Source organism: Monodelphis domestica, chromosome 7 (genome assembly GCF_027887165.1).
Source record: "Monodelphis domestica isolate mMonDom1 chromosome 7, mMonDom1.pri, whole genome shotgun sequence".
NCBI lineage: Eukaryota > Metazoa > Chordata > Mammalia > Didelphimorphia > Didelphidae > Monodelphis > Monodelphis domestica.
In genome coordinates this window covers 16,664,580-16,686,323 of record NC_077233.1, presented here as the reverse complement: position 1 = coordinate 16,686,323, position 21,744 = coordinate 16,664,580, and the positions used below count along the sequence as shown (strand labels likewise).

Sequence of the window (21,744 nt, the reverse complement as noted above, 5' to 3'; positions counted from 1 at the left end):
CATTTTTATCATTGTCCCAAGTTTAAAAAAATTCATAACCAATTCATTAATAAGAAAGCTTTCTTACAAGAATTGGGACTTGAGCTGAGTTTTGAAAGAGGTTAGAGAAGCCAGCAAATGGAGTCAAGGGAGAGCATTCCAAGCATTAGAAGCAGCCAGTGAGAAGAACAGAATTAGGAAGGTAAGATGTGCAAGAAATAACAAGGCAGCCAGTATTGCTAGATATCAGAGTACATAGAGAGGAGTAAAGTGTAGGGACACTGCAAAAGGGGATATCCTGTAGGAATATTTATAGGAGGATATGGCCAAGAATTTTGAACACTATGTAAAGATGAGGATATATTGACATTGATAAAAATCCCTGATACTTTAGACACGTATGGATCAGTCATGTTTTAAGAGCACAGGATAACAGATGACTTATCTATTGACAGTTTTGTTATAGATATGTCCAGGGTAGAAATGAACTATAGCTTATTACCAAAAATGATTGAGGGGTCTTAAATATATAGACAATATCCCTCTAGCACTAGAATGCATCTCAAAGGTTACCTAGTGTAACATATGGCCAGTTAGACGATCACACACACATACACCAGGGAACTGGAGAGAGGGAAAGAAAGAGTTGAGAGAAATTGAGAGGGAAGAGATTGATCTTCCTCTCTCTTCTCCTTGGGGAAGGTAACCCAGCTATGTCTCCTTGAGGGATAGAGTATGCCTCCTCAGAGAGTGGTTTGGGAGGTAGAGATTAAAACTAGAGGCAAGAGCTTTAGTGAAATGGCACACAACTTCCCTTCTTGGTCTCAGCTATGGTTGAGAGACCAGATGGACCTTCCTGTCTCTGTGTCCTTCAAATACCCCAACTGCCACTTTTCCTCCCCCAAAACCTGGAGTTACTCCTCTGCCCAGAGGAGAGGATTACTCCTTTGGATCTAGTTATTTGGATCCCTAAGATCCTGAGTTAACTCTCCCTTTTGGAGAGAGGTATACTCAAATCTTTAGCCCCACTTTCTTAGAGTCAGGAACTAGGCAGACCTTATCTAAGTAGCAACACTTTATTTGGGATCATTCAGGAAAGGGAGAGATGAAGGTATTAGGGGAGGAAAGTGGGTAGCAGGAATCTCTATTGACTGGTAGAACTGACCCCCTCAAATCTCAGGAGTCCAGGCTTTCAGCCTTGACCCCTTTACTGATCAGCTGCTGGTTTGGTCCCTATTCCTGGGCTAATCTAGTTAGAGTAATGGAGTTCAGGACAAGTTGGGGAGAGAGAGGTGGAGAATAATTTTTGGAGAAGAGTTTCTCAATAGATGGCTTCCTTCAAAGTCCCAGTCTATAATACACTGTGGTACGCTGGAACGTAATGGACTTCTTTAGTAGCAGCAATGCAATGATTCAGGACATTTCTGAAGGACTTATGAGAAAGAAAACTATTCACATTCAAAGGAAAATCTGTGGGAGTAGAAACATAAGAAAAACTGCTGATTGATCACAAGTGTCAATGTGGATTTGATTGGGGTTATAAACCCTAAATGATCACCCTAGTACAAATATCAATAATATGGAAATAGGTCTTGACCAAAGACACATGTAAAACCCAGTGGAATTGTGTGTCAGATGTGGGAAGGGGTTGAGGGGAGGGGAAGTAAAGAATATGATATTTGTAATCCTGGAAAAATTCTCTAAATTAATCAATTAAAAAAAAAGAATGACAACCCCCCCCAAAAAAAAAACAAAATCCCAGTCTATGATGTCTTAAGCTATGTGTGAGAGATTTCAGGGGTTCACTTGGAAACAGTTGATAGAGGGGCCCCCAGCCTCAGAGATCCTCTTCTCAGGCTTTCAGCTGGAGAAGTCAGGTGAGCTGTCTGTTTTGAGTTCTCTCAGCTTCTGTTCTCTCCCTGGAATCTTGAGTTGTTTTCTTTGCCCTTCCCCCATGCTTTCTCTTGGCAGCTGGTTCTTGTCAAAGATTTTTTCTATTACTCTAGTTTAACAACTTCATTTTACAGATGAGGAAACTGATACCCTAGGAGGTTAAACAATTTGTCCAATGTCATACAGGTGATACTTATCAGTACCAGGATATGAAGCTAACTCCTAGGGCTCTAGAACAAGTATTCTTTTTGTAAACTCCCAATAATATTTTATCTTCCCCAATTACACACAAAAGCAATATTTAGCATTCATTTTCTAACATTTAACATTTTGAGTGTCAGTTCTCTCCTTCCTTCCTTCCCAAGTTAGTAGGCATTTGTCACATTGTGGAAGAAAATCTCTCTCTCTCTCTCTCTCTCTCTCTCTCTCTCTCTCTCTCTCTCTCTCTCTCTCTCTCTCTCTCTCACACACACACACACACACACACACACCCATGAGAAAAGCAAATTGAAAAATGATATGCCTCAATTTGCATTCAGACTCCATCAGTTCTTTCTCTGAAGAGGGATAGTATTATTCATCCTGAGTCTTTTGGGATTGGCTTTGATCATTGTATTGCAGAGAATGATGATGGTGTTAACAGTTGTTCATCATACAATATTGCTGTTACTGTGAACAAGATTCCACTCACTTCACTCTGCATCAGTTCATGTAAATCCTTCCAGGTTTTTTTTAAATCCTTCTGCTCATCATTTCTTATAGCACAATTGTATCCCAATTTGATCACATATCACAACTTATTCAGCCATTCTCCAATTGATGGACATCCCCTTAAATTCCCAATTCTTTGCCACTGCAAAAAATTATAGAGTAAAGATTCTCAAGTTTGTTATGTATTATGAAATCCTTTGATTTTGGGGGGAAATCCTGTGGATTCTTTGTAAGAATTATGTTTTCAAATGCATAAAATAAAATACATAGAGTTGGAAAAGAAACCAATTGCATTAAAATAGTTGTCAAAATATAAAATCCAAATTTGTTATATTATATGCATGCTATTTATTAACATTTTATAATAATATTTTAAAAATATTCATAACATGGGATTTTATGGTAAGACAAATCAGTTTGAAAGCAGTTGTTACTTAGCTTGAATAAGTATACTAAAGTGTAGGTAGTCTTTAACAAGGCAATGTACCTATCAGATTTGGCATCCAATGAATTCTAATATTTTTATTTTGATGGTTGCAAGTGTTATAAAGCCTGATTCATAAAGATACGTTCCTGTAGGTGGAATGGAGTTTTCATACCTCACTTTCCTTGATGAGAATAGATTAATGAAAATAAAGATGTATTTTCCCCATTCAATACCCCTTGAAACCTATCCAATGATTCTTTGGAATGTCTATAGACCACAGCTTAAGAGACTCATCTAAAAACAACTCTTTCCACTCCACTGGAGATATCACTAAGGACTTATATAGTTGGAAAAGGAAGTAGGTCAGTTACATGTTGAGATCAAAGGAAAAACAGATGGATAACTTAAGTATTAGACCAGCATCCATGAAATATTAAAGTGCTCCAAGGAAGGGCCATTATGTGGCTTCTCCCAGGAGAATTTATACAAGAATATTGATAATTGTCCAGTTTAAGAAGTCTTGGGGATACTCCCTACATATTTGTCTAAGATTCAACACAGGGTAGAAATTTTGAAGAATTTATGGACTGAAACTCATGCAAGCACTACCCAGGAGACAATTGTTGTCATTAGCATTTACATAAAGCATTTTAAGAATTGACTTACAAATATTATCTCAGTTTAAACACATAACGAATGAGATTACTGTCAGATAGTGTAATAGAGGCAACATTGCAAATGGAGGCAGAAAACATGAGTGCAAATGTTTTCTACCTATTCCCTCTGGAATTTTGGCTAAGTTATTTAACTTATTTGGGTCTCTTTTCACCATCTGAAAAAACGACAGGGTCAAATTCAGCGATATCACAGGTCCTCTCTAGCTCCAAATTCGAAGTCCTATTGTTACGGTATTGACTGATGGAGAACCAGTACACCCAGTGAGGTCAAAGACTCACTTAAACATTGAGCTTATGGATGTGTTCTATTTGCTGATATTTTAACACAAACTATTCACTGATGCCCACTTATTCATTGTACTTTTCCTTTTAGTTCCTTATTTTTTTTTTCAGGTTGCCACAGGGAAAGTATTGTGTAGTTTGCCATTTTCTCTATATTTAGGAATAGTCTAAGTAATATAGGGAAAAAGACTTGGTCATTTGGGGAAAATCTCTTTTGAATCTTTCTGGTAACGGTGACTTTCATCTTCCGGTTTTAGTTGGCCCCTTCTTACAATAGAGAGGAAGAGATAGAAATAACTAGAATGACTAATGTACCTGAGTGCAATCTCTAGTGCCAAGGAAATTGTACCCTCCTCTTGTATTTATCATTATGCCTGATGCATTAAAAATTACCTGTAGTGTGTTTAGACGAGACTGGTACATTTGTAAGGAACTTTAGCTACTTTGGTCTATTTTGGTCATCAGAAAACTGTCCATTAATAGCATCAGATCACTGCGAATTGCACTATAGCATCAGAGACATTTTTTAGCTTCTATTTACACATGCAGGTTCATTTTCCAGAACCTAAACAACACTGGAACCCAAGGGTGCTGGTGAGTGGCAGCATTGGTCTTTTTGTAGCCTTTTTGATGTCGGTGTTTCAGCTATGGTTTGTAAGCTTTTTATTAAACTTTAAACATAGATCAGAGGATGTTCTAATTCAATGAGATTGAGAACTGGACTAAAATAACATCCATTAATAATCTCATTAATAGCTCTCAAAGCTTATTCTGAGATTGGTTAATTTCAATTCATCATTTCCTATTTAATCACTTATTGCATTTATATTTTTGGATCTATTCATCACATCTACCTAGTTTGACAGGCAGACAGAGACACAGAGAGAAACAGAGACAGAGAGATCTTTTACAGCAAATTCAATTTGACATTAAGTTAAGCCCATAATTAAATATGAGGAGGAGGAGGAGGAGGAGAGCGGAAGGGAGGATGGTAAGATAATTTTTTTAGGGAATGAGCACAAGTTTCTTCTGAAATAAAGGCTTATCATTTAAAGATTAACATTCTTTTGGTAATGCTGCATGTCGGTGAGTTGTGAAACAATGTGTTCTCCAAGGAATTGAAGTTGAGGATCATGATGGAGGGTGATGGAGTCACATAGATGCTGTGACTAGTCTTTTATACATACAGTACAAGTAGAAGAGATATAAAAGATGCTCCTCAAAGAAACAAACACTAAACAGAAGTCTGCTCATGTATGTAGCAAGAGGGAGAGTTGACTAATGGATTGCTCTATCAATATAATCATGATAGAAAAATGATTGAAAGGAAGCTGTGTTGTCACCAGGCAAAGCCATATGAAAACCTTGCACGTCCCCAACTTTGTGAAGACTCAGAAAAGCTTCACACAGAACAAGCTGACATGGATGAACTTTTAGCTACCTCACTGGAAGTGTTATCCACCTACATATGATCACAGATATATCTATCAGCTGCTAGAAGTGGGAATGATTGCCCAGGAGAAGAGAAGACGCAGGGGGTACATGCTAGTAACCTCTGACTGTTTGTCATGGGGAAGATGGGATACTTTTCTATTTCCTGAAGGACAGAATTAGGAGCAATGAATGGAAGTCTCAAAGAGACACTTCTAGGCTAAATGTCAGAAAACAAACAAACAACACCATAGAAATCACTGACATCCCAAAGTGGAATGGCTACCTCAAACATTGATGGGTTCTGCTTCTTTGAAGTTTTTTCTGAAGGCACTGAATGTCTACCTGTCAAGTGCAGGGACTTCTTTAGAGTAAATGTTAGACTAGACTAGAGGGCTACTGAGGCCCTTTTGAATTCTCAAAAACGAATCCAGACAGAGTTCAAATCTAGCATAAGGAGCTTAAGAGCTGTGCAACTCTGGACAAATCACTTAACCTCTAGGTCTGCTTCATTTTTCTCAACTGTAAAATGGGGATAATAATAACTCACCACCAACATTACCACTACTCCCAAATCTAGCACTTATATAGGTTTAAGTACCTGAAATATGTTGTCTCATTTAAACAATATTGGAAAGAGGTGCTATTGTCATCCTTATTTTATAGGTAAGGAAATGAATTTGTTCTAAAATGAATTTTCTAGTTAAAATTAATTTTATTGGATTAAAAATTTAAGAATATGATACATGATATCCTTTTTTGCCTTAAGAATTTCTGATTTATGTTCTGCATATTCTAGAAAAAGCTGATATTAATATTTGATTTTTATTTTGGGGCCCAATTAGAGTGCTATGTCACCTAATTATTTCACTGAAGAAGAAAGTAACATGAATGATTTGGTTTCTGAGTATCAGCAGAATCAGGATGCCAGTGGTGCCAGGATGCTTAGTTAGTGGGTGGCTTTACCAATCTTCCCTGTTTTTGCAGTTTTATAGTTCCTATCACTTATTGAATGAAAGGACTAAGAAAAATGGTCTTGGAAAAATAGAGAATTTATCTTCTATTTCTATTCTATCTAATACTCTATTCTATGGAATAAAAAAACATTGATTAAGCATTGAAAATCATCTTCAATATTCTTTGAAAAGAAATCTGAGAAGCTAACAAAATCATCTGGCTTTCACTACCATGACTATTATCACTACTACCAGTATCACTGCCACTACCACTACCATTACTTCTACTAACACTACCACTACTACAAAATCTAGCATATATAGGTTTGTAAAGTGCCCTAAATATGTTGTCTCATTTGAGCATTATTGGTAGGAGGAACTATTATCATCATCAATTGATAAGTATTCATTATATATTTACAAAGCAATTAAAGATGGGTTGAACCAAGATGGTGGATTACAGGCAGTAACCAGCTGAACCCTCAACATTTCTCTCCAAACAACTTTAAAATAATGCCTGAAATCATGTTTTAGAGCAATGGAGCCAACAAAAGTTCAAGGTAAGATATTTTTCTAACCTAAAAAACTAAGGAGATCTACAGGAGAGATTTGGAGTGAAAGTCTGTCCAGAGCACACACACTTTGTGGCTACAGCAATAGCACCAGCTCAGAGATTGTAAGGGAATTGAATTAGTCAATTAGAGATTATTATTTGACTATTTTTATTCAGTTGGTCAAAAAGAGATTACATGGGACTCATTGATGGCAATGGGCATAGTTGGTGTTGGTTGGCAATTCTGTTGTCCATATCTAGTTCTGGGTTGCAGTTCCAGGGCAGAGAAGAGCACTTGTGGTCAATTGCAGGGGATCAGGGGTCCTGTTCAAAACCCCAGGACCAATAAAAGTACAAGAACATAGGACAGCAGGAGAATAAGGGCCTAGTCTGGAAAAATATCAACTCTCATTCCAGGAGAGCAGTGATCATACCTATCCAAGGATCACACATCTTGAAAACACTGAAAATTTGCAGACCCTCAAAACTAGCTCTGAATACAGCGGTACAAAAAGCCTAAAGCTAGATATAATGCCTCTCCACCACAAAGCAAGCAGATTTCAGCTTTAACATAAAGTTCAAAGTCAAGAAATAGGCTGGAAAGCTAAGTAAGCAACAGAAAAATAATTCTAACATAAGATTATTGTGGTGGCAAGGAAAATCAAGACATAAACTCAGCTACAACCAAGTCTCAATGGAAGAATGTGAATCATACAAAAGCCCAGCAAGAATTCTCGTAATATTGAAAGAAAGAGATGAGTGGTTGAGGGAAGAGTTGGAAAAGAAATGAGTGATACAAGAAAATTATGAAAAAAGAAAATTAACAGCTTGGTAAAAGAAAAAAAGCCATGAGAAATACTGAGGAAAAGAATACCTTGTGAAACAGAATAAGAGTATGGTGGCCTTAAAGGCTTAATAATAATATAATTACATATGGCCCAATAATGGCCTAATGGCACTATGGCTTAATAATAATAATAATAGCCTGATGATAAAAGATACATAAGAATTCACTGAATGAAAGAACTTCTTAAAAAACAGAATAAGGCAAATGGAAAAGGAGGTAAAAAGTTCATTAAAGAAAAGAATTTTAAAAAAATTAGACCTGGGAAATTGGAATGCATTGACAAAATAAGACCTCAGGAAACAATAAAACAAGGTCAAACTAGTGAAAAAAGTAGAAAAAGAGTGAAACATCTTATTGGAAAAACAACTGATCTAGAAAATAGATTGAAGAGAGGTCATTTAAGAATTTTTGGACTATCAGAGAATCATGATAAAAAATATTGTAGATATTTTTCAAGGAATTATCAAAAAACCTTCCCCAATATTTTAAATCTATAATAATTAAAATTAAATTATGAGGCTTCTAATAGCTTTATTACATCAAAGCAGCAGTAGTAAAGAGAGGGAAAGATAGGAGAGACGTAGAGAGTCACTTAGCTTACTACTCTGTTGGCCTCCATGATGGATCGAAGCTCACCACTGACAAGAGTTCCTTCAGGTTCCTTGCTCCAGTTAGAAGACCCAGAAATCTCCTGGTCTTCCACTTATAAGCTATTTTCTCCACCCACTAGCTCTTACATGTCACATCTCAGGAACCAACCACAATTTCTTAATTTTCCTGGGCTTCCCAGGGAGACTGTGCCTATGGAGTCAGCTTCCTTTCTCATTGTTTCTTGGGTACTCTAACTTCCGTTTTCAGAGGGCCTGCCTATACCTGCACAGCTCAGTGGTCTTTGACCTCCAGGTCACTAAGGGGTGATGTTAAGCAAAGTAATGTAATAGAGACAGAAATTCTCTTCCAACAGGTCCAAAGGGTAAAATAGAAAGTGGAGTAATCCAGTGATCATCTCCTGAAACAAATCCACAAGTGAAAATTCCCAAGATTATAATTGCTAAATTCCAAAGGTCATAGGCAAAGAATAAACTTTTGCAAGCAAAAAGAAGGAAATAATTCAAATATCATGGAACCATAGTCAAGATCACACAAGTTTTAAAGATTTACACATTAAATTTGTGAAGAGTTTGGACTATGATATTCTGGAAGGCAAAAAATTTGGGATTACAACCAAGAAAAACCTGGCCAGCAAAACTGAGTATAATCATTCAGGAGAAAGTGGATATTTAGTGAAACAGAGGACTTTCAAGTATTCCTGATGAAAAGACCAGAGCTGAATAGAAAAGTTAATATTCAAGCACAAGACTCAAGAGGAACACAAAAAAGGTAAATAAACATGAAAGAGAAAAAGGACTTAATAATATTAAACTTTTACATTTTATGGGAAGATGATTCATGTAACTTAAGAATTTTATTATTATTAGAATCATTACAAAATATTATAGATATCATTTTTCAAGAAATTAGGGCACTTAAGAGGAGTTTACATAAACAGAAGTAATGGGTTAGCAGGGAGACACAAGGATGTACTAAGTAGAAATGATGGGAGAGATAAGAAGGGAAGAATTTTTAATGCTTGAACTTCATTCTCATAAGAATTGGTTCAAAGAGGGGAGTATAAACACACACACAAACACACACACACACACATAAACACAGGATTGTATACAGATATCTATCTTACCCAAAAGGGAAATAAGAGGGAAAGGCAATAAGATAAAGTAAGAGAGGAATGATAAAAGGAAGGTAAGATTAAGAAAGACAAACAAAAAAAAGACTTTGAGGAAAGAGGATAAAAATGAGAGAAAAGGAATCAGAAGAATATAGGATAGAAAGAAATCTATAATTAGTAATCATAATTGTGAATGTGAATGGAATGAATTCATCTAAAAATGGAAAGAGAACAATTGGATTAGAAACTAGAATCCAAAATATGTTATTTATAGGAGATATTCTTGAAATAAAAAGACACATATAGAGTTAAAATAAAAGACTGAAGCAGAATCTAATATGCTTCAGCTAAAGAAAACAAGTCAAAACTTAAATTTATTAATGGTCAAAGGATATGAACAGGCAGTTTTCAGAAGAAGAAACCAAAGCTGTCTATACTCATATAAAATTATTTAAATCACTATTGATTAACATGCAAATTAAAACAACTCTGAGGTACTTCCTCACACCTATCAGAAAAGGCAGCTTGAGAGGATGAGGGAAAATGACCTGATGAATTATTTTTGGAATGAAGAACTGGTCCAATCATTCTGGAGAATAATTTGGAACTATGCCCAATGGGCTATAAAATGTGCATACCCTTTGATCTAGAAATACCACTGCTAAGTTTGAATCACAAAAGAGATCAAAGGAAAAGGATGAAGACATATGTATATAAAATATTCATATTATTTTGTGGTGGAAATTGAGATGATGCTCATTAAATGGGGGATGATTGAATAACATTTTTGGCATATAATTGTAATGGAATAATATTATGATACAAGAAATGATGAGGGTGGTGGTGGGGGAAAAACATTCCTAAGACCAATATGAATTGATGCAAAGTGAAGTAAGAACTGGGACATCATTGTGCACGGTAATAGCAATATAAGGATGGTCAACTGTGAAAGACTTGGCTACTCTAATCAATATGATGATCCAAGACAATTCCAAAGTGCTCATGATTAAAAAATTCCATCCACCTCCAGAGAGACAACTGATGAACTCTGGGAGCAATTTGAAGTCTGATTTTCTCACTTCATTTTCTTTTTTGTTTTTTTTAATGTGGCTAATATTAAAATGTTTTGCATGACTTCACATGTATAATTAATATCATATTCCTTGCCTTCTCAATAGGCAGGGGAGGGAGTGGGAGGAAAGGAGAGAATCTGGTACTCAAAATTAAAAAAATATATTTAAAATAAATAAGTAACAAATTTATTTTTAAAAGAATTGAAATATTAGATAGCAAAGGAGAAGCAGAATTAACGGTGGGGAAAAATTTCATAAGATGGCACCTGAGCTATATCTTCAAGGGAAATAAAGGGAAGGGAATAAAGTACTTATATAGCACCCATATGTACTAGACACTGTGCTAAATGTTTTACAAATATTATTTAATTTTATCATCACAACAATTCTGAGATGAAATTGCTATTACTGTCCCCATTTTACAGTTGAAGGAACTGAGGCAAAGATTGGCTGGGATTGCTCAGTATCACGTAACTAGTAAGTGCCTAATACAGATTTGAACTCAGGTCTGACTGCAGGCTCAGAACTCTCTCCATTGTACTGCCTAGCTGCATATGTAAATAAAAAGAAGGTTTCTGTAAGGTAGAGGCAAGGAATAGGACCCTTCTAGGCATGGGAGATAGCCAGTCCAAAGACCTGGAGTCAGGAAATATGTTGTTATTAATGAGGAACGTGGGGGGGGGTGCTGTATAGTTTGATTAGACAGTAGAATAAGAGAGGGGAGTAATGTTCGTTGATACTGAATAGGTAGGTTTGAGTTATTTTGTGGAAAGCTTTAAAATCTAGACAGAAGACTTTATTCTAGAAGCAATAGGAAGCCACTGGAGTTGAAGTCTAGATTCACATAGATTTCTGCTTAAAGAAAATTACTCGGTTGTACTATGTAGAATGGATTGGAGCTGGGAGGAAGACAAGCCAGGGAGACCAATTAGAAGGTTGTTATAATAATTTATGTAAAAGGTGATCGGGGCTAACCTATTAGTTAGGTGAAGAGACAGAAGGAATTAAATGTGAGAAGAGTGAAGTTAGAAATGATAAGATTTGGCAATTGATGGGATATGTGTTCTGAGGGAGAGTGTAGGATTAAGGATAATATTGACATTATGGATCTGAGACACTGGAAGGATGGTTGTGCCTTCAACAGAAAGAGGAACATTTGGAAGAAGGGAGAATATAGGGATGAAGAAAATGATTCTAGTTGTCCACATGCATGATGAGTTTAAAACTACTTTGGCCCATATACTTTGAAACATTCATGAAGCCAATGGTGATTTGGGACTGACACCAGAAGGGAGCCTGGGACTAGATCTTAGGTCTAGAAGTCATATGTACATAGGTGATAGACCCATGGAAGATGATGAGATGATATGTGTGAGAGAGAGATAGAGGGAAAAGGAGAGAGAAGAAAGAGTTAGAGAGAGACAAATACAATAGGATATTGAGAGACAAATGGAGGAAAAGGAGAGGAAAGAAGGAAAAGTAGAGGCAATTAACTTTTTTATTCATGGATTCCTTTGGCAATCTAGTGAAGACTGTGTTTGTGTGTGTGTGTGTGTATGTGTGTGATCAATCCTCAACATTCACACATTTGTGTAAAGATTAAATTTAACTCTCCCATGATTGTGAAGATTTAATTGTAACCCCTGCCTATTTTTAGATTTTAATCACCAAAATGTAAACACTCCATTTCACACATTAAGTAGGAGGTCTGTGGCCCACATGTGAAATAGTGGGTGACAAATCAAAATCAACTGTCTGCCCCTGGGCAGTCCTAAAAGCAAAAAACTTCAACTGTGATTGGTAGATGTAGAATTAGGGGAAGGCACAGGAAGTAATGCAAGAGAAAATGTCTTTAAAAGGGAGTTACAACTTCCTGAAAGGAATTCTTCTTCTTTTTTTTTTTTAAACCCCTTACCTTCCATCTTGGAGTCAATACTGTGTATATTGACTCCAAGGCAGAAGAGTGGTAAGGGCTAGGCAATGGGGGTCAAGTGACTTGCCCAGGGTCACACAGCTAGGAAGTGTCTGAAGTCAGATTTGAACCTAGGACCTCCCTTCTCTAGGCCTGGCTCTCAATCTACTGAGCTACCTAGTTGCCCCCTTGAATGGAGTTCTACTGGCAGTTCTTGAGACTCTGTTCCTGGTGAGGCTATTCTAAAATTTCTTCTTTTGAACTGACATATGGTGAGTGAAAAGCTGAGTCAACTACTAGATTTTCTGAAAAAAAAAAAAAAACTAACCTCAGGAAAGACTTACCTTATCCTCTCTCTGATTTTCTTATTTCACTCTTTCTACATTTTGTAAATAAATTGTAAATAAATCTCTTTGGAATAAATTAAATTTCTGGCAACCATACTCTTAAATAATACAGTCCAACCCTTTAAAAATTAACCCCTTCCCCCCTTACATTAGACTTTTACAATTCAAGCATTCCTGTGATTTTATTACTAACCTCATTTTTACTTTTGTGTGGACAACCATTCACATCTACAGCAATACGTATGAAGGCAAAAAATAAGAGGTGCAAGGTGTGCAGGCATGTGGAGCAGCTGGTATCCCATTAGGTTCTCCTAACACTAGGTATCCTATTATTCGCCTTACCATTGGAAAGAGTTCCCCATGCAATCGTTGCCTATTTTCATGGTTTCAAGACTCAAGTTGTGTGTGGCCATTCTATCCACAATCTGTAGAGCAAGATCTTTGGGTTCTAAGCCCAAAGGGTGCAAAGTCAGTAATGCAGCTTAGTGAGAAAAGAAAGGTGTTAGATCAATTTCATGGCGGCATGCCTGCAACTGTTGTCGTTCTTGAGTTTGGTGTTAAGGAATCAATGAGATGATTTATTATATCCACAAAAAGGAGGAAAGTATTAATATGTGTTTGTGAATTCCAGCAGCTGCATTTTCCACAAACTCCCGTGAAAGATTACGGTTTTTGTGGTCGCAGGAACCTAACTCTCTCTTTCCCATCGGTTCAGTGTATAAACATTTCCGTTTTTGACTTTCATGTTGTTTTCTCTGAATGTTACCCCTCTGAACGTGGAGAATTTACTTTAGTCCCCCACACTTTTGAATGATACATATATGATATTCACATGTGTACATATATGCTTCTATATACACACATATATGTATGATCATTTGAACTGTTCAAATAAATGTACATTTACACATGCATATATTAAATAGCATATTAATTCTACGCATACATATATGCATCTCTCTTTAGTCTATCTCCCTTCTTTGAACTTTAGACTAGTATTTCCCATTGGTCATTAGATATCTCCTCCTCTATAGACCACTGACATCTCACATTCAGTCTATTTAAAATCCAGTCCAAAGAGTCCCCTTTGCAGCTTCCCCATCTCTGTCAATGATGGTCACCCCATTTCTTTCCTGAGTCTTTCTGACATGCTTTTCTGACACCACCACATTCCATCTGTTGTCCAGTTCGGGCCACTCTACATCCTCATTCTCTTTCCCTTGTGTCTCCACCTCTGCTCACACTGCCACACCTGGAGCTTAGGCTTCATCATCTCTCATCTGCACTATTACAGCTAGCTTGGCTAGCTTCAGTGCCTTCAGTTTACCCCATTTACTCCTTCTCCCTGAAGGTAAAAAAAAAAGACTTCTTGTGGCACTCGTCTGACCTTGCTGCTCAAGGACCCTAGAAGCTTCCATGTTCCATGACGTAGGGGATAGAACGGCATTTCTAATCTTGTTGCACCATTTCTCCATTCACATATTCTGTATTGCAGCTAAACCAGATGCCTCTTGTTGATTTTGTCTGGTGTTGTCTCATCTCTATGTATTCACACAGGCTTCCTTGTTGCTTGCCACATTCTCCTTCCACACCCCCACTTGCTTACTTCTTTTTTTATCTGTTGGGACCCAGCTCAGGCATGTGATCTCTTCCATTTTCTTCCGAAAGCTCCCCAGGACTTGCTTTTCCTAGGCTTTTCCATTGTACTCTCAACAAGCACAGTATGTGGACCTCACTTCTTCCATTGAGTTCTGTCTGCTGCCAATTACTGATTCTTAGAGCCTTCCTTGCTTCTGTTGGATACCCCTCCTCAAAGCCTTCATTTCTATTCATATGTTGCTGCACAAAGCCTGAGAAAATCCTCAAGCCATGTTAAGTGGGTCCACTACAAGTCTATATTGAATGATCTCAACTGGACTCCAACTATAGGAAGGCAATGCTTTTACAACTCTCTAATGATTCACGGTGTTCAGGGAGGGGTAGTATCTCTGGTATGGCAGGCTTGTCGTGCCCTCCTAGGGCAGCTCTCCAGCCTCTGACCCTCACCTGACACCCAGCTCTCACTTTGGCTCCGAGTAGCTGCTAGCATGCGGCAGTGGCCACACCCCGGGCAACGGCTTCGACAGGCTGGCTAAACCTTGTGAGGGTAGCCATCGTATCATCGACCCCTGGTGAACCAGGGCTTTGCTCACCCAGCATGTGAAGACTGTTTTGGCAGAACAGGTGGAAGAAACCAACAAGAAGGTTCAACGGCTGAGATGGCGACACAGCAAAGCACTGTGGAGTGCTTAGGGTGTGTTGGAGCACAAAGGGCAACATGGCCATCCAATGCAGCTGAGGAAGTCTACAGGTGTAATGATTTTTTTGTACCACTGGACCCAGGCTTCCAACGCCGAGAGAGTGGGCTTTCTCTGTGCATTGACTTTTCCACTTAAATCTTCATGCATAAGTGTCTTTGTGTACAAAAACGCACAAAGACAATCGTCATCCTCGGTTACCGAGAGACTACTACTAACTAACTAACTAATGATTCACTATTCTACTCACCTCATAGGCTTTTACAAACCTTTTTATCCCTCCTTACTCCTCAAGTACTTTACTTCCCACAAGTACCTTCCCACAGTGCTCTCTCTCTCTCTCTCCCCCCCTTTCTCCTCCCTTTCTATCTGTTTCATGAGAACATAGGTGCCTCTGATTTCTTTCTTCTCAATTGCTTCTTAGCAATCTGTCTTTCAACCTTAATATTCAACCAAAATTCTTCTCTCCAATATTAATAATGATCTCTAAATTGCAAAACTGAATGGTCTTTTCTCCTTCCTCATCCTTCTTGACCTCTCCACTGTATTTGACCCTTCCATTTATTCTCTTCCCTTTGAGAGACACTATTCTATCTGGTTTCTCCTCTTACCTACCTGACTACTCCCCTGACTCCTTGATGGATCTTAGTCCAGGTCATGCCCACTAAACCTGTGTGTCCCTCAAGGCTTTGTTTTGGAATTTCTTTTCTTCTTTCTCCCTCTTTCCCTCCATCCCATTATTTTACATGTTGATCTCATCAGGTCCCATGATTTCAAACATCATTTCTATGAAGATGATGCTCAGGTCTATTTGGTGAGTCCTAATCTCTTCTAACCTGAAGTCTCACATCTCCAATTATCTATACCCAACTAGAATTGGATTTCTGTGGACATCTTAAACTCAACATGTCCCAAACTGAATTTGTCTTCCCCCACCCCCTGCCCAAACCCTCCCCTCCCTCTAACTTCTCTATTTGTTTGGAAGGTTCCTCTATCCTCCAAAGCGCCTGGTCTCACAGCATAGATGTTATTATACTCACTTTTACTATATCTAATCAGTGGTTAATCAATTTCATTTCCACCTTCATAGCATCTCTTATATGTGCCTCCTTGTATGCATGATGTATACATTTTCTCTGACTCTGCCACCACTCTATTATGGGCACTCATCATCTCATGCTTAGACTATTGCAATAGGCTGCTCATCTCCCTGCCACAAGTATGTCCCCATTCTATGCCATCTTCCACTTGGATGTCAAATTGATCTTTCTAAATTTAGCTCAAGTTTTTATTATGTCATCCCCTATTCAACAAACTCCCATGGTTCCCTGTCACTCCTAGGATCAAATATAAAATCCTCAATTGGGCTTTTAAATACATCATAACCTGCACCTTCCCTATCTTTCCAGTCTTCTCATACCTTATGCTCTTCTATCTACTTTGTTCCACTTACACTAGTCTTCTTGTTGTTCCTCAAACAGGACCCTTTATCTCCCCACTCCAAGTATCTTCAGCGGTTGTCCTTCATACCTAGAATACTCTCCCTCCTCATATCCTCCTCCTGGCTGCCCTGGAGTCTTTCAAGTCTCACCTTCTTCAAGAAGGCATTCCTTTCCCTCCTTAATCTTAGTGCCTCTCCTTTGCAATTACCCTCAATTTACCCTCTTTACATTTTACTTGTTCATAGCTGTTTTTATGTTGTCTCCTCGACAGACTATCAACAATTTGAGATCAAGGATTACACTAGTTCCTGGTACAATGCCTGGAGAAAATGCTTAATAAAGATTGGTTGACCATTTGATGATTTCCATTCTTTTCTTCACATCTCACTTTTGTCCTTATGATATCCCATCTTGTCATACTTTTTTGTTTACAAATCATCTCCCCCCATTAGGCTGTAAGCTCATTCATTGCAAAGTTTATGTTACTGTTCATCTTTATGTAATAGGTGCATGGGACACCTCTAGCACCCCAGACTTCTTACATTTTTACTTCTGCCATCATGCTGGCAGAACTAGGTTCCTAGAGAACCACCGCTATCACAGCTACATTCTCGGGGTCTTAGAGGTCACACTGTCTTTGGAGAATCCACCTCCCTTAATCGCCACCCTAACTCTAGAGCCCCAAATGATAAGCTTCTATTTATATAACCATTCATTCTGGGTCATGACAGGTTTAGATTTTTACAATAACAATGTACAAAGCAATAGGAGAAAAGAAATAATCCTAGCATGACAAATACTCATATAATAAAACAAATGCATGAATAATAATCACCATCGACATGTAATCCTGGGCCACTCTCTTGCTAACGCACCCAGTATCTATGGGAGAGAGCAGATACACTTTCAGAAATTTGCCAGTTAGGTACATGCACTCGAGGGACAGCTCAATAGCACGGAGGATAGAGCACTAGGTCTGGGGTCCAAAGACCTGCATTCAAATCTGGCCTCAGATATTGCCTAGCTGTGTAATCCTGGGCAAATCACTTACCTTTGATTGCCTTTCCCTTATAGCTCTTCTGTCTTGGAAACAATACTTAGTATTAATTCTAAGACAGAAGGTAAGGGTTTAAAAAGAACTTTGTGCTTAAGATAATTCACAACCCTGGAAATTTAAACTTTAGTGTCCTCTTTCTGCCTCAGAAACTGTCCACAAAGGATCCTTGATGAATCTATCTTCTGGGTTGAATAGATGATTCCAGTGCTAATCTAAATTGATCCATGATGTGCTTGGCTAATACCTCATTGGACATCTAAGTCAAACTAATTAGCCCACTGAGTGTTTTCTAATTCTTCTAAACTGTTCCTCTGATATGTTAGACTTAACTATCCAACAGTAGTCACAGCACATATCGCTTTCAGCTTCAAGGTTTAGCTGAGACAATTCTGGAATGTACACGTTGACATCTCTCTCTCTGTTCTTTTTCTTTTTCTCTTCCTTTTCGGTCTCTCGATCCTCTGAAAATAAGTTCACCTTAACTTATGATAATTATATTCTAATCTATCTATAACCAGCTAAATGTTTCTAATAAATATTTAACTTATTACTACTTTTAATCAATATTATTTTAAAATTTATTTATATAATTATATATTATATTTATAATATTCTATATTACATTATAATGATATAATAAAGATCATGTAATATCAGTATAAAATTTATATTGACTTAATAATGAACAACTAGTAAACATTTCCCTAATAAATATACAACAGTTCTAGCATCCGTATTTCTCAAATGTACAATAGCTTGTCATATTTCAAATAATCAACCATTTCTAGTGGTACTCATTTGTGACTGCATCTTCCTCTTTCAGGTAGAGAACAGTCAGCCTCAACCCTGGGTCACTATTGCACAGAAGAACTGTTTCTTTTAGAATTCTGAGCAAAACAGATAACTCATCACCAAAGGGAGAGTAGAATCCATTTGTGTTGCCCATTCCTTAAGAGTAATCACTTACGAAGGAGCTGGCTGGGGCTAATTAACATAGAGAACTTCATTTTGAGGAAACTCTCCCAAGGGAGATTGGCATGAAACTTTGTGGCGGGCACAGAAAAGCTGTCTTAATCCTAGTGAGTCAAGAACACATCTTTTGAGGGGTCTTCATGCATTGCAGGGTTCTTAGCTGGGGGTCCATAAGGCATCCAGAAAGAGATTTCAGGCACTCTGAATTTAAATAGAGGAAAATACATCCATCTTTCAATGGAACTGATTTCCTTTGTAGTTCTTTGTCTTTTATTTTATGCTTTTAAAAATATGCTGAGAAGTGATGCACACGCTTCCATGGACTGCCCAAGGGGGAAATAGCCTATGACACAAAAAAGGTTAAGAACCCCTGAATTGTAAGGGATACGGCTTGAGCAGAATTGGGAAGGCAACAAGGTATTCTCAGTGGTGGCAACGAGGGGGCGGTTGCCTTCCCAGTGAAACAATCTCAGTATCCAGGGTCTTACATTCGACTGCATCAATCTATCTTAGATACAAATAAGCACCACACATGGTGGAGAGTGGAGTGAGGGAAACAAAAGAGATGAGACAAAATGTTCTAAGAACATCTGACCGGGGGGAGAACAGTAACAGAAGGCAGTTGAAAGGGGATATTAACAACTGGAGAGAATAGAGAAGGATGAATAATTCAGTGTGAATTAATTCATGTGAATAATTCACATGAAGAATCATGTAAAATAAAGTTAGACAAGCTGAACTTGGATTGTGGAGGACCAGGAGGGGAGCATATATATAAATGGAACCAACGTGACATCTGGATTATGCATGCACTCTCTGGGGTAATTTGTGCCACTGTCTCATTCCATTGGCACAGACAAGGACAAGTTGGGACCCGGTGGGATCCAGTATGTCTCCACTCCCATCCTCCCAGTGGCTCACCTGTGATTGCTAACTGGGTCACAAAGAAAGTCATTCTTGACTTCCTCTTCCTTTTCCAGGTAGAGAACAGCACGAAGGCATTCCCCACGATGGTGAAGACAAAGAGGATCCAAAGGGTTACCAGCTGCTCTGTCTGTAAGAGACACACCAGGGAGAGGTGAGTATATTCACGGGCATCACGGACAAATTGAACGAAGGCGGGACCATCCTCAGTTAATTCTGAGAGTGCCGACAAAAAAAAAAAAAGGCAGAATGAGAGTTTGCTACAGGACCATAAAACTTGAAAACCTTTCTTATTCCCGAAGAAGAAAACAGATGGACTCAATGAATAACAATATTAATTTACTTGGAATACATCTGAACCACAATGTTTGCTTCTAAGATGTGGTTACAGCCTTGTGTGGTTCAAAAATCTGCCCCTTGAAATAGTCTACAAAAGAAAAGCTGGTACTCTAGTTCTAGTCAGCAATTCATCATGGAATTCTAGCTGGAAGGACGTTACAGATCATCTGGTCCAATGTCCACATTTGGCACATAGAAAGTGCTTAATCAGTGCCTTTTCAGTTATCATTCCAGTCACTGGGAAGAAAGTGGAGACTGAAAAAGATCAAGCAACTAGCCCAAAATTATATGGGAAATCAGAGGTTTAATCTGGAATTGAACTCAGGACTCCAGTCTAGTGTCAGGTCTCTCTTCATGGCTATGTATCCATTCATCTAATTAGTCAATAGCTTTGCATAAAACACCAGCGACATGTAGAGAACTGCTGTATTGGGGAGAAGTAAAGATGAATAAGACATAGCCTCTCCCATCAAGAAAATTTGGACCCGGGGAGTTCTCTATTCAAATCCTGCCTTTGACATTTACTACCCAAATGACTATGGTCAACTCATCTGACATTTCTATGTCCTGGTGTCTTCAGCTGTAAAAATAGGGTTAGTAACCTATCCAACACAGAGCTATTATGAGATTTTAATGAGATAAATTATGTACAGTGTTAGGCAAAAGTTTAAGGGCTCAGTAAGTGCCATGTGGAGCAGTTAGCTGGCACATTGGAAAGAGTACTGGATCTGTTAGCTGGCACATTGGAAAGAGTACTGGATCTGAAGGAGGGAAGGCTCATCTTCCCAAGTTCAAATCTGGCCTCAGACTTTTACTTGTTGTGTGACCTTGGACAAGTCATTTCAATGAACCCTGTTAAATATTGGACATGACTGAACTAACTGGACAATAATAACAGCAACGTGCCATGTTATTATTATTATTATCATTATTATCATTATTATTATTATTATCACAATTGTTCTGATTACCTTGTGTTACGTTTTGTACTCTCCCTCCTCCCATGAAGGACAGATTCTTTTAGATTTGCCTCCCCAGTGCTCATCACAGTGTTGGCACAGAGGAGGTTCTTACTGAATGTTTGCTGATTTTAGTGGGATCTTTTTTTATCCTCCTGTCAGGATGCCACATTGAACGGGTCAGACTCTGGCTTGAGGTTTTGAAAAACGGGTCCCCAATCTCAGGTGCAAACCACGTACGGTGGTCTTTCCACCAATGGCAGCTCGGTTTAAATCACAGTCGATTTACGATGCACCGAAATGCATAAAGAGAGGCAAAATCAGACTTCTTGCCCCCAAGTAGCTGACCTTCTAATAGGGTAATAACCAGAAAACAACTCCATATATATATATATATATATATATATATATATATATATATATATATATATATGCACTTTGTAAGGGGAAGGTGATGTTATCTTGGGCAAGTCACCACCTCTGCTAGCTTCAGTTTTCTCTTGTGTGACATGGTTCAAGAAGAACATTTCCTTCACTTGTCAAGAAGTCAACTGAGATAACATCTGTACAGGTCTGTGCAAGCTATATAAATGGGGGCAGCCAGGTGCTTCAGTGGATGGAGAATCAAACCAAAGATCCTGGGTTCAAATTTGGCCTCAGACCCTTCCTCTCCGTGTGACTCTGGGCAAGGCCCTTAACCCTCCTTGCCTACCCCTGCCAAGGTTCTGCCTTGAAACCAATACACAGGGCATTGTTTCTAAGGTGGAAGGTGAGGGTTTTACAAAAGGGCCACATCAGTGCTGATTAGTAGAATTGTAATTGTCATGGGAATGATGCTGCTGATTGTGATTATCTCAAAGGGAAGGCTGGGTTGGGTAGGGGGCAAGGAGGGAGAGATTAGGAAAGGCTTCGATAAGAAGATGGAGCTGAGCTGAGTCTC

The 21,744-nt window shown here is 38.3% G+C and overlaps 1 protein-coding gene and 1 long non-coding RNA gene across 2 annotated transcripts in view; one reads left to right on the top strand and one right to left on the bottom strand.

Annotated features, from left to right (window-relative positions):
• Positions 1–20,512, top strand: part of LOC103095037 (uncharacterized) — a 133,067-nt gene extending 112,555 nt beyond the window's left edge. Inside the window, exon 3 of the long non-coding RNA XR_001623748.2 lies at positions 19,563–20,512. This is a non-coding gene — a long non-coding RNA (uncharacterized LOC103095037). The remainder of the gene's footprint in view (positions 1–19,562) is intronic.
• NPSR1 (neuropeptide S receptor 1) overlaps positions 1–21,744 on the bottom strand; it is a 195,977-nt gene that overhangs the window by 157,134 nt on the left and 17,099 nt on the right. Inside the window, exon 2 of the mRNA XM_001365604.5 lies at positions 19,504–19,636. Within this exon, the coding sequence (XP_001365641.3) occupies positions 19,504–19,636 (133 nt within the window). The remainder of the gene's footprint in view (positions 1–19,503; positions 19,637–21,744) is intronic.